The sequence below is a fragment of the Equus przewalskii genome, chromosome 21 (genome assembly GCF_037783145.1).
Source record: "Equus przewalskii isolate Varuska chromosome 21, EquPr2, whole genome shotgun sequence".
NCBI lineage: Eukaryota > Metazoa > Chordata > Mammalia > Perissodactyla > Equidae > Equus > Equus przewalskii.
The window spans coordinates 4,838,176-4,851,379 of NC_091851.1; the positions used below are offsets into that span (position 1 = coordinate 4,838,176).

Sequence of the window (13,204 nt, forward strand, 5' to 3'; positions counted from 1 at the left end):
AACCTGGAAGCTCCCCAGTGAAGTCAGCTGCCTTTTTTATATCACTCTATGTACCTTTAATTTTTAGGTCCTTCTGGAAAAATTGAATTCGAACTCCCTTTATCATTTCTTCATTTCATTTTTCCCATTGTAAAAAGGGCAAGAGCTTAATGTGCCACAGACTAAAGCTGAGGGGCAGCTGGACACACATGAGCAGATGCCCTAGTCTCTGGACAGCTGGCTGGGTCTTCCACTCACATTTTCCAAAGTCTGCAGTTGCAGGCAGCAGCTGGAACTTGGCGGGGCAGGTGAGGGGGGGCAAGCTAAAGGGGTGGGTGGTGTTTTCTTCGGATTTAATGTTTTAAAAAGAGGAATACTTAAGTATCAAAATGAAGATATTTCTCCAGTCTCTTTTTATCCTTTAACTAGGAAAAAAAAAATCCTTTCTACACTTTGAGAATTGGATTTCTTTTAAAAAAAAGAAGCAGAAGAAAGAAAGAAAAGAAGTTACTCAGAGGCTGATCCCAGCCTCCACTCTCAGGGTGTCCATGCACTGGCACCATCGGCCTCACCTGGAAGATGGTTAGACCTGCAGTATCTCAGCCACGCCCCATCTCTGCTCAGAATCTGCATTTTAACAAGATGCCCAGGGGATGTGAGCACATTTCAGTTTAAGTTCTGCTCTAAGGTACAGATGAGAGATTCTAGGTCAAGAAAGTTCAGGTCAGTGGTTCTTGGCCTTAGTGTAGAATCATCAAGGAGCTTAAAAAAATACTGATGACTGGGTCCCACCCCAGAGTAACTAAAACAGAGTCTCTGGGGGCCGGGCCTGGCCATGGGTGTATCAGAAGTGCCCCAGGTGATCATGATGTGTAGCCAAGGCTGAGAACATTGGGTAAGTGAGGCATGGAGTTGGCCAGCTGCCTGCCCCCCACCATGCAATGCCTCCTCCTGGCTCAGCAATGTAAAGAAAACCTGCACACACATCCCCGTGTCAAATGCACGGCCGTTCATGAGATGGCCTAACTAAGATAGTACCAGATTAAAACACAGCAGCACCTGGGATGGGGGGTGGATTATTCCATACTTGTCAGGAACAAACCCACCACAGGGAGGCCTATCCAGGTTCCCAGGAGAAATGCAATTAAAAGACCCCACCTTTGAGTTACAAGGCCAATCTCATTTCATTAAACAGATGCCCTAATTCTGTGGACCACTTGAAATGCATACGTATATTGCAAAGGGAGAATATTAAAATTTGCTGCCCCAAGACATTGAACAGTTTCAGCTGTATCCAGCATTAATTTCTTCAAGTGTGGCTTGAGAATTTAATCAAAATGGAAAGCATGGTCACTGGGTAATCAGTCACATCTCCTAGTTTTATAACTGAGAGACAAAATAAAATAAGGGTCGACAGAAGGTGCGCATGTTTGAAATACTTTCGCGTGAGCCCATCACCACGCCAAATGTTAGCTTCTTGAGGCATAAATTAATTTACCATAAATGCATGCCGGGTTGTATCTGGATTCTGCTCTGGTGAGCAGTAAGTGTTAGACTTTTGGACAACAGCTTAAAGAATGACATTTCTCCAACTTGCTGTGATTTTTATCCTCGAGCAGAATGTTTTTCTTGGAATGGATTTCCATGAGGGTTTCAGACACACTTCTGGTCCTGCACAGGCCTTGCAAGGGACTTTTAGGAATACAGAGTGGCAGCTGTCTGGGCAAGAAGGCAGGCTCTTTACCCCTAGAGCATGCGCCCCAGTAAACACATTAACAGTTAATCACTGAGATCTCCGTGGGCGGCCTCACCTGGTACTGCTGTCCGGTGCAGAGGACGAGGTGGTCGTAGAGCACGATTTCCTCTTTGGAAACCACGACATACTTGGCTGCTCGGTCTATGGCAGTCATTCTACCAACCACCACATTGACCCAGGAGCACAGCGACATCAACGCGTGATCTTTATCATTAAAACAGTGGCTGCGGAGAGAGAAGCTCCATCAGTGACATTTGAGCAGCTGACAGCAGGCATTAATTAGACATCTGGTGAGCTGGTTCAAGGCCCCTAGTGGGCCGAGTCTGCTCGCGCTGTGCGTTTACCAGGACTGAGGCTAGATACTAGGAGATTTTTTGTTATGAGACACTTAGTCACAAATTGACATCTTCCCATTAAAACTAAATTGTTCCGCCTGATGCAGGCCAGTTCACAACAGGGAGGATGTGTGTGTGTGTATCAATGATTATAAAATATATTCTTTCTTCTGCCTCTATTTCATGGTGGGTACAAATTTACTTCAGCTGTTGAATTGTCATATGGACCACTGACTCAGATGGAATGAGGAAGAAGAAAGAAGCATCACTGAAGATTCCCAAAGGCAGGGCTCAAGGTCCTGAATATTGAGAAACCCCTCCTATCTGCTAAGGCTTTTCAATAAATGACCCATTCTCAGAATTAGTGCATGGATTTGTGCCAAAACGACAAAACACATTTTATTTAGAGAGGATATGAGTTTGGGAATTAGGTTTGCAGCAAGTACAGTCCTTGGAGACTTTTGGGATTTGCTCCACAGGGCCAACCAAGGTGATTTACGGAGAACTGGGCCTTCTACGAAAAGCAGGTCCAGGGTGAATGGGTTTTCTTCTCTGGGTCCCATGTGAGCACGAGCACCATACTGTAATGTGAGAAAAGTGGGTTTCTTGTGGCTTAAAGTTTATTTAAAGTGTTTTTTGAGGGTTGTTTGCAAAATTTGCTGAAAGGTTTGACCTCATGTACGTGACCTCTCAATGATCCTGTTCTGAAGATCAAGAGTGTAGGGTGGCAGAACAGTCAGTGTTGTGTTCAAATCTAGGGTGTGCTATGTCATGGTCTGTGTCCTTGCCTTGTTGCCGATGAGACTGGACCCTGGGGACTCTACATCCCCTTCCAATACTTCGGTTTCCTCCCCTCTCAACATGGGACAACTATCCCTCCCTTCTTGCCTCCATCATTGGAAGGGACAAACATGAGGATGTAAGAGACGCTGTTTTGTCAAGTGGGATGCATATGTGAAGGGTATTATTCTAAATAATATTAATGATACATAATCCTGTTTACTCTCCTTGGAGGCAAACAGGATTCTGAAGTGGTAATGGGAGAACATTTTTTCTTTTTGATCCACACGTGAGTCTGCTCTCTCCACACAAAAAGAATCCTAGTAATGGATGCACATTAGACCCTGTTATGGGGCCTGTGAAAGAGAAGGGAGCGCTGGGCTTTGTATCTCTCCACGAAACAACACTTAAAAACAAGAAAATTTCTTCTTAATAAGAAAAGAAAATCAGAGGCTGGCCTGTTACAGGAAAATAACAGATAGTGAGATGAAATTCCCTTTTAAAAATCCATGTTGGTAGGTTTACAGGAGAGCAGGAAACTTCATTGATTTGGTACATTGATGAGAGACCCACAGAGGACTGTTCTTACTTCATAATAGGAATAGCACTGTCTGTCATCCAAGATGAGGAAAAATTAAATATAGTTAGTGTGCAGGGATTACTCTTATGAGAATTTGCTTAAAGATGAAAGTTCTCAGGGGAAATTTGGGGAAGGCTAAGACAATGTTATTTTTAATGACAGTAGGACGGTAAAGTTCATAAGGTCAGAATGCATATTTCAGAGTTAAAATTTGAAGCTCTGTCCAGTGGGAACTGGCAGTTGGGAACACTGGTTTTTTAGCAACCTGAGGGAGCACTGAAGAATGTGGGATGCTTACTTTTACCGCCCGTTACTACACTGAATGGCATCTCTCAGTTTAAAATATCACTGGGTAGGTGACTACTAGATATCTATTCTGGACATTACTATCCATTCTGGACCTTCTTTAATTTACCCACGAGGTAGGTGAAACTAGACACTGGAGACTTTAAGTGATATTTTTCCAAACTTATTTCCTAAGAAGATTAATGAGCATCATGGTTTTAACATGATAGAGACTGTCTCACAGCTTGTGACAATAGGAATACCTCCACTAGGGTACTCTGGAAGAGAGAGAAGGAACCAAAGACAGAACATCAATGAAACTTCATGTTTCTCAAGTGAGCTTGACACTGACTTGGAAATAATTGAAAGGTTGTCTTCATAGAATATTCTGGAGACAGGTAATAAAGAGGAGAAAACAACACAAATGCCAGATGGGGAAATTTCTGGAAGAGGACACATGTGAAGAGTGACTGGCTTGCTCAAAGTTGCAGTGCTCCCCCACTAGTGGCCAGAAGACTCAGCCCAGAGCTTCAGGTGCAAAATCAAAGGCAAACTCCAGGGAGCAAACCTAAGGATGATGCAGGCCTGTGCTTCACAGACTCAGAACCCTTCAGAACTGGGAAGAACCACAGAGGTTTTCATAGAGGATTTATTGTGACACTCTCAGAAGAAGGAGCATCACAACTAACTCTCAGTTTTTCAAGGTTATTGTCCAATTAGTGGATTCCTCCTGCTTCCTGTCTCTCCTTCCCTTCCTTTCTGCTGTATCCCGGACATGTCATTAGCACCTCCACCAGATGCTGGACAGGGCAGGGGAAAGAAGACAAAAACTGGCTATTCACAAACTAGTGACAACAAAAATAAAACACTGGTTAGGGGAGAGTTCAGAACTTGTATTTAGAGTGAGGAATTTAAATTATTAAGTCTATGGATGTCAATACTCTTGTTATTTTTAAACTCCATGACCAGAGATCATTTCCTTTATTGGGGTGTGAGGACCATTCGAGAGGCAACATCCTGTTTACGTTTCCATTTGTGGTTTCTAAGAATTATGAGAACATGCAGTTACCTAGCAGAGGCATCCAGCTGTTATTCAGTCTCTCTCTGTAACCTGACTGAAAGAACTGCCGCGGGGACTTTTGGAGGTAACTTTCATCTATTCGACCTGATTTACTGAGCACTTGCTGTGTGCAAGCACTGTCCCAGATGCTGGGAACACATCGGTGAAGAAAAAGGCAAAAAAGTCCTCCCCTTGTAGAGTTTACATTGTTGAAGGATTCAGAACATAAAGAATAAAGATAATTTTAAAAGGCAAATTATATAATATTTAGAAGGATTTCAGTTACAAGAAAAAATTGGAGCAGAGTACTGAGGACTGGAGTGTGTTGGAGTGTTGGTCACAAATGAATGGGTGGTCAGGGTAGGTCTCACTGAAAAGTTGACATTTAAGCAAAGACCCCAAGGTGGGGAGCTTCCTGTTGTGTTTTCAGAACATTAAGGAGGCTGGTGTGGCTAGAGTGGAGAGAATGAGGACAAAAATAATAAAAGGTGAGGTCAGAGAAATAAGCAGACAGGGATAGATTTTAGGTTGGAGCATTCTAGAACTTTCTGAGGATGGAAATGTTCTGTAGCTATGTTGTCTGATATGGTAACTACTAGCCACGTGTGGCTATTGAGCACTTAAAATATGGCTATGTAATTGAGGAGCTGAAATTTTAATCTCATTTAACTTAAATTTAAATTTAAATAGCCACATGTTGTTAGTAGCCACTATCTTGGGGAGCGGTTCTAGACAGTTAAGGAGTTTACACAGGATCACACCTTTCCCATAACACAACTAACATGGGGGCTAACACAAACTTTTATCAAGCTGAATCAATTAAATGCCTAGTAAGACATTTATCAATAACACCAACATTACCCGGAAATCACGTAATTTAGAAAGAGGGCAAAGAAGGGAAGGGGATGTACATGCACGTGTTGATCACGAGCTGATGTTATACTAATTTTAACCAAAAAATCCAGCAAGCTTGGCTTATCATACATTTTTCACAATGGGAAAAAAAACAAAGCTCAGAGAAACCAAGTCCCCTTTGTGGCAGGGGCAGGGTCTGAAGCTGCATCTACCGGGCTCAGACCCATGCCTTTTTTACCACACACTACTTATGTCTTTCAAAAAAAAATCAAAGTGTACAGTCTGAAAAAGTATTAGGTCAAAATGAACCTGGTTGTGTTGGCAAGGAAGCTGTGGTTTTTCTCACTGTTTGAAGGCAAAGGAAGTCTTTCACAGAGGGAAGAAGATCCCTTCGTCATGGATTCTAAAATGAACCCCCTGAGAGCGAACAATTTCCTTCCTCGTCGTTGGAAAAATTGAGACATTCTTTCTAGAGGCAGGAAGACTAATCATTCTTGGACCCATGTTTTGCTACAGGAAATTAAAATTAATAGAAGCTGTGAGATAATGAAATGGCATTTTCTAGAATGGATGTTTTCAAATAGTGATTCTATTGGGATGGAAACAAAGTTTGCCGGGACTGGCATAGAATGTCTCTGGCTGATGAGCCCCTGACTACAAACGGCCAGGGGGATGTGAGACCCAGACCCCAGTGAGGTGCCCCACCTTCATCTCCCAACTCTGAACCTTGGGGGCATTGCCTGGTCTGGTGTAAATATAGTCACCAAGCTCCCCTACCCTGTAGCGGCACCCAGAACCTGAATGCCGGGGTGGCGGGGTCAGCAGGCTCCACCCGAGTTGTTTGGAACAGGGCAGCCGGCCTCCCACAAACACAAAAAGGCAGCCCAGCCCTGCCATTCACTTGTTCACAGATTTGTACTTGGATCTCCTGAGTGACATCTGAGCATCAGGAGAAAAGCCTGCCCTTTCCCCTTTCCAATCTGAAATCCACTATTAAATGGCTGCACACAAATTAGGACATTTAGGCCTCAGAATGAAAAAGCAAATAGAATTCATACTCGCTTGCTAAGAACTTCCTTTGTTCAGTGCTCAGAAGTTTCTTTCCCGGGAGTCCGTGGGTTGAAATCAGCGTGAGGTTACTAAACTTCAGGTGAGAACTAAGGAGAAAGACACAAAACAAAACACAGAGAGGTGAAGCACAGCTCAGGGAAGGATTATTATAATTCAATTTCACTTTATGTCACGTGGCATCCAATTGTTGGATTTTTCTTTGAACCTAGCAACACTTTTTGCACAAACCTTCAAACAGAACCGAGCATTCAAAGGAAAAGAGGAGGATGGCACTGGAGCTGCTAATGGTAGAAACTTCCAAAAGCTACAACAGGGTAATGGCAGACACTGTTTAATTTTTAAAAATTTGCTTCTCAAAGTAAAACAAAATCAAGCACAAAAATTGGGAGGAGGGACGTAAATTTAGTATAAGTTAATGCAAAGTTCGAATTTCAGGCTACCTATAAGAAACTGCTTGGAATTACAACCACCACAGCTAAAACTTTCCGGGCGCCTACCGTCAAGCCTTCTGCATGGCCCTTACGTAGTCCTCCCAGCATTCCAGTGAGGTCGGTAATATCATTATCCCTGTTTTATTATGTGGAACTGAGGGAAAATGACTTGCCCAAGACCATTCAGCTGGGAAGTCTGGAGGCTGGGCGTGATCCCAGGCTGTCTGGCTCCAGGGTCTTCTCGTCTAACCTCTGCCTCCACCACCCTGCTGACCCCAAATGGTTGAGAGGGATCCAAAGATCACCTAATCCCCTCAGTCAACATTAGTTTTATTACTTTCGGAGACATACAATTGCTCAAATCAGGAAACCAAAGTATCTCAGAGGAGAAAGTTCTAGAGGATTCCTTGTAAGAGCAAAACTGCCTTCTATCTGCATCAGGCTTTCCAGGGCCTGAGGCACGTTCATAGGCATTATCCTAGGGATTAATCTTCAAGACAATTTGTGAAGGGGGTAGGAACAAGTCTTTATTATCCGTATTTCATGTGGAAGAAAGTCAAGATTGGAAACAGTAGGTAATTTGTTCACAGTCATGAAGCTCATAAGCAGCAGGGCCTAAAGTGAAAGCCATGTCTTCTGACTCCAAGCAGCGCCCTCTAACCTGTCCTGCGGGAAATGTTAGGGGCACACCCAGTGCATGTAAGTGGAGGCTTCTGAGGCAATTATGAGCTTTTTTTTTTTTTTTTTGAGGAAGATTAGCCCTGAGCTAACATCCATGCCCATCTTCCTCTACTTTATACATGGGATGCCTACCACAGCATGGCTTGCCAAGCGGTGCCATGTCTACACCCGGGATCCGAACCAGCAAACCCTGGGCCAAGAGAAGCGGGACGTGCAAACGTAACCGCTGCGCCATTGGGCTGGCCCCACTTATGAGCTTTAAGACCCACCCCCTGCGAGTATTAAATACTCCTGCTGCTAATTTGCCCTCCAGCTTGAGTCAGCAACGTATTATGGGTGAGCTGATCATTTCATGGACTTCAGGATGGTGAGAAAGATTTTTTTTCCCCCTAAAATCTCCTCTTCGTTCACATCTCCCCTTAAACCAACCAAATGCCAAAAAAGAAACCTTCACCAAGTCAGAGGAAAACACCTGCCCTCCTTTCTCAGGAGGAGATTGGAAAATGCTATCAGTTTGCTGACAATCTAAGTGCCACTAAAAGCGGGAGACTTTGGGTGATGGCATGGGCCGGCAATGTAATAAACTCAACTGCAGCTGACATTTAAAAAAAAATAGTTAAATATTATGAAAGGTTTTGCTCTAAAGTCTCTAAGGATGTGTGTCATTTGAGAATGAATATTCTTGTTTGGTACAAAGAAAACCGAGCACATCTTATCCTCTAATAATAAGAATAAAATTTTTGAATATGTTCAAATAAAATAAAGGTCACAATTAACCCCAGCTACTTATGGCTGCCAGTCTGCAAATGCACACCGATGACAGGCCTTTGATTTATTACCATTTAATGGAAAATGCAAATAATAATAATACATATTTATACTCACATGCAGTTAAAATTTATTTTGACTTTCAAGTCTATGTGACGGAAACGTGGTTTATGTTGTACTAATAATACAACTACATACAGGCCCTTCTTACATCTCTATGTGAGGAGAGGGCTTAGTAATTATCCAGCTACACTTTGTACTACAAAAACAACCCCTTTGGCACTGAATAATTTGAATTATCTAACAACATGGATCAAATGACTTGTAAGTTTACAAATTGCCACATTGTAGTATCCTGAATTATGCTATGATCCAATTAAAGATTTCTCAAAAAAATATGAGGGGGGCATTCTCTGGATTTTTATATATAAAGAAACCAGCTTTCCATTCCTTTCCTTTAGCCTCAGCCCAATTCCTTTCGCATCCTTCACTGTTCTGGTCCTTTTTCCAGTCTTCAAGTTCACCGCTTTAAACTTCCTTGTTCTCCCTGCCATCCCTCTTCCTCATTCTCAAGTGACAACATCTTCCACATCATAAAGAAAACAGAGACCAGCCACCAGGCAACTCTCTCCCACTGTGTCCCTTCTTGCTGCCTCCAGATAAATCTACAAGACTGTTCTTCCATTCCCCCTGATTCATTAACCCTGTCTCCTCATCAAGTTCCTCTCCTATTTGTCCCTACCCCTATACCAGCAAATATCCTTCACAACTGTTCTTAGGAAACCTGGAAGGAACCAGTCAGGTGCTGATAAGCTGGTGCCATGAAGTCAACAGGGGCCATGACCCTGCTTCTCTGCTTCCATTCTCAAAGTCACCTCAGTTCCAAGGTGGCTCCTGGAGCTCCAGGCATCACATCCTACATCCGCATTACAGGCAGAGGGAAAGAGGAATGGGTAGAAAGGGGTGCCCATTAAGGAGCCTTCCTGAAAGTTTTACACGACATCTCTGCTTACATTGCCAGAACTCAGTGACACGGCCATATATAGCAGCAAGGGAGGCTGAAAACGTGGTTTTCCAAAGAGAAACACAGTAGTTTTTCTAAGAACCACATTGCCCAGGGCTCTGTTACTGAGGATAAAGTACAAAATAAATACTGGGAGGCAACTCGAAGTCTCTCCTCATGTTGACTCATGAAGGAAGGGCGGGCGGGGATCAGGGAAGATGCTTGTATCAATCATGGTCCAGGCAGGAAGTAGATGGCTGACTCCACAGGGTTTTATTGAATGAAGGCAGAGGTGTGTACAGACTTCTAGAAACCAATAAGGGATGGGAGTCAACCAGGGACTAGCACTGGTGGGTGGGATGCCATTACTGACGCCAATCCTGAAGGAGGAAGGGATAGGGGAAAACAGACAGCCAGGGCCATGCAGGAGGCCCTATCCAGGAGCTACCGCCATAGAACGTGCTGCCTGCGACAGCACTATCTTAAGATTCTCTTTTATGACTGCTTTTTTTTTTTTACCAGCTCCTCCACCTTTGCTCATCTTTCCCTCACCAAGCTTCCCAGCCTTTATGCTCATCTCCATGGGTGATGTGGTCTACCATCATGACTTCATCTTACATATTTATGCTATAGTTTTCTTCTGAGAGCCAAACCTAATTTCCAAATGTCTGTCAGTGCTAATGGGACTGCTCCCTGGGCATCCCAAATTCAATACGTGTCCAAACAAAGGTCTTTGTAACCCCATCCCACTCCTCCTTTATCTCCATCAAAGGCATGCCAACCAGCCATCTCTCAAGCCAGCAATTTGGGAGCCAACCCCAGACTCCTACCCTCCTTCTCACTTCCCACAACTGGTCACCATGTCTAGTCACTTTTACCTCGTCCATATCTCTTGAATGGCCCCCACCTGCCATTCCCAGGACACATTGCCTTAGCCCACCTTCTTGCCTAGAGAAATAGTCTCAGGGTTAGTCTCCCTGGCACAAATCTCTCTCCCTCCTGCCCATCTTCCACACAGCTACTGGAAAACTCTTTTTAAATTAAATCAGATCTCAGCTGTTCTGGTTTTCAAGTCTCCGTGTTTGCTTACCACTTTGGTAGCAGCAGAGCAGCTAAGAGGGCCCAGGAGTCAGATGGCCTCAGCTGGACTCCTGGCTCTGGCACTTTCTAGCTTTTTGACCTGGGGCAGGTTATTTAACCTCTCTGTGGCTCAGTTTCCTAGCCCATGAAGTGGGAAAAACAGAACCTGCCATCTTCTAGGGATTCTGTGAGGACTAAATGAAATAGTATCTGTAAAATGCTTAGAAGTTTACATTTTCAATGAATGTTAACTATTTTATTAGCAAAATATGAAGTCCAAATTCATGAGCACAGCCTATAAGGTCCTTACGGTCAGGCCCTAAACTAACTCCTCAAGCTTCTTTGTAACATCAACCTTCCTGCGATTCTGTGAAGGTTCCCTGCCTCTTCCAGGCCTTTATATGAAATTATCACCAGCATGTCTATTTCTTTCTCCAACCTCAAATTTTTGCTGTAACAGTTACCTCTGTAATCTGATTTAGAAACATCCAGATATTTAATTTCTTAAATTTGTAACTATTTAAGAGTAGTGGTCCAAAATCACGATGTTTATAATGGGCAATTCTGATAGATTTTGGCTCTTCTGAGGATGAAATATGAAGATAAAATGTTTAAGACTTTAATTTGATTACTTATGAATATTCAAAAAGTTCCTGCAAATGGAGTAGCGGGTGATGGGGTACCTCCTGGGTTCGGACACGCAGTAGATGAAACGGCAGGAACAGCAGAACCACAGAGAAGGCATGACTCCCAGCTCTCCCGGTATTGGCTTAATGTATACAAACACTATCGAACATCACTGTGAGCCCTCTGCTCTGAAATCAAAGGTCACCATGTCGTGGAAAAAAAAAGTTCAAGTTAAGTGCTCAAGCCAATGAAACATTAAGCAAGTGCACCTGCATTTTCGAGCAGATAATTCCAGCGGGGATTTCACGTTGCTGTGGATACAGAGGGAGGAACAGCTCAAAGATACTCGTAAAGCAGAGAGGGATTAGAGTATCCAGGGAAATAAGTAAAAGGTATTGCGTTTCATCCTATGCTTGGGGAGAACAGCACAAAATTAGGTCTAAACATCCTCATCCTTCAAATAAAGAGAGTCACATTGCCAGTTTATGGTGAACATGATAAAAGAAACATAAAGCTTTTCACATTGCTTACCCTTCTGGGCGGTAGAGACCTGCCAACCTGCCAACCTTCCAGGTGAATGCTGATTATTTTTATTATTTTTTACTTTTATGTTTTGCTGATTTTTTTTCTTTTTGGCATAGCAAGGGCAACCAAAGCAAGTGACTTAACTGTTTTCATTACTGCTTTTATTGGAACAAACAGACAATGTAGAGAGAAAATAATTATCCCCATCAATGTAAATGTTACAGTTTAATCCACTAGAGTCTCTGCTTTCTGAATTGTTCAAAACAATGACAAAAATGTTTGCCAAACGACAGTAAATCCTAGCTCAAGATAGGTATTTAACCTAACAGCATATTCTACTAATCAAAGAGTAACTCGGATTTAATTTGGTCCCAGTGACCACATAATGTCACAAAATTAATAATAAAATGCTAAAGGTGGAGTTTTAAAATTAGGAGTTAGGTGAACACCCAATATTAGATGAAAAATATAGGGCAAAACAAATGAAAACAAAATTTTTATTACAAATATAGAATAGAGAATCTACCAGTTTTTCCCTGAAAAATTTTTAACTTTCTTCAGCAATATTTTTTCTGTGTAGATCACAAAAGAGATTTTTTTTGCCAATGTCCTTGGCTACTTACTTCATTTTTATTGTATTACTAAAAATAACACGGCAGCTACATCTGTGGCCACACAGCTGTCAGTAATAGCATACTCTGACCTCCAGGGGGAGACCAGAGAGACAGCTAAAGATGAGGAGTGGGATGAAGGATTCTGAGCACTTCTGGAAGGGGGAGACTGTTCCTGCGGAGAGGAAGAGGTGAAAAGCCCTTTCCCTAACCCTACTTCTCTCTTCTCTTGGGTGCCATCTTGCATGGCTCACCTGTTCAAGGAAACCTCAGTGGGAACCAGGATGGGGCCTGGAGAAAGGGGCCAAACAGCAAATCTCTTATGCCTGCCTGACTCGAGGCTTGTGACCTAGGGCAAGGGATCAGGAATCAACACTGGACCCAACAATAAGGTACACGCGTCTGCCTGGTGTGACCTCGGTGCTCTGTGGACTCTCCAGGGACCTGGAAGGGTAAGGGGCTGGAGGGATGGTCTGGGGATTTAGGATGTCAGATGAAAAGCTTATGTATCTCTGCATAAAAGTAGAACATAGATCCTCACTGAAAAAATGAAAATGAGTGTAATGTTTGAAATGTCTGTTGAATGAATAAGAATAAAATTTGGGAGTTCTGGAAAAATAAACTAAAATGAAATTTAGTTTTGCTTTATGATTTAGGGGGAATTATTAATGATCTTTTCATCTATACAGATATATATATATATATGAAGTAACGTCATCATACATTTATACTTTGAGCATATATTTATATACATTGAGCGTACACAAGCTGTAAATA

At 42.8% G+C, this 13,204-nt stretch overlaps 1 protein-coding gene across 4 annotated transcripts in view; it reads right to left on the bottom strand.

The window, feature by feature from the left end:
- The window catches only part of CFAP61 (cilia and flagella associated protein 61), a 294,720-nt gene that overhangs the window by 103,287 nt on the left and 178,229 nt on the right, over nt 1–13,204 (bottom strand). For all 4 annotated transcript variants that reach the window (XR_011530921.1, XM_070588742.1, XM_070588743.1 and 1 more), the window contains 2 exons: nt 6,689–6,787; nt 1,791–1,959 (listed from right to left, as the gene is read on the bottom strand). Coding sequence is in view for 3 of the 4 variants with exons in the window: in XM_070588742.1 (XP_070444843.1) it covers nt 1,791–1,959; nt 6,689–6,787 (268 nt within the window). In the remaining variant the exon portion in view is untranslated. The remainder of the gene's footprint in view (nt 1–1,790; nt 1,960–6,688; nt 6,788–13,204) is intronic.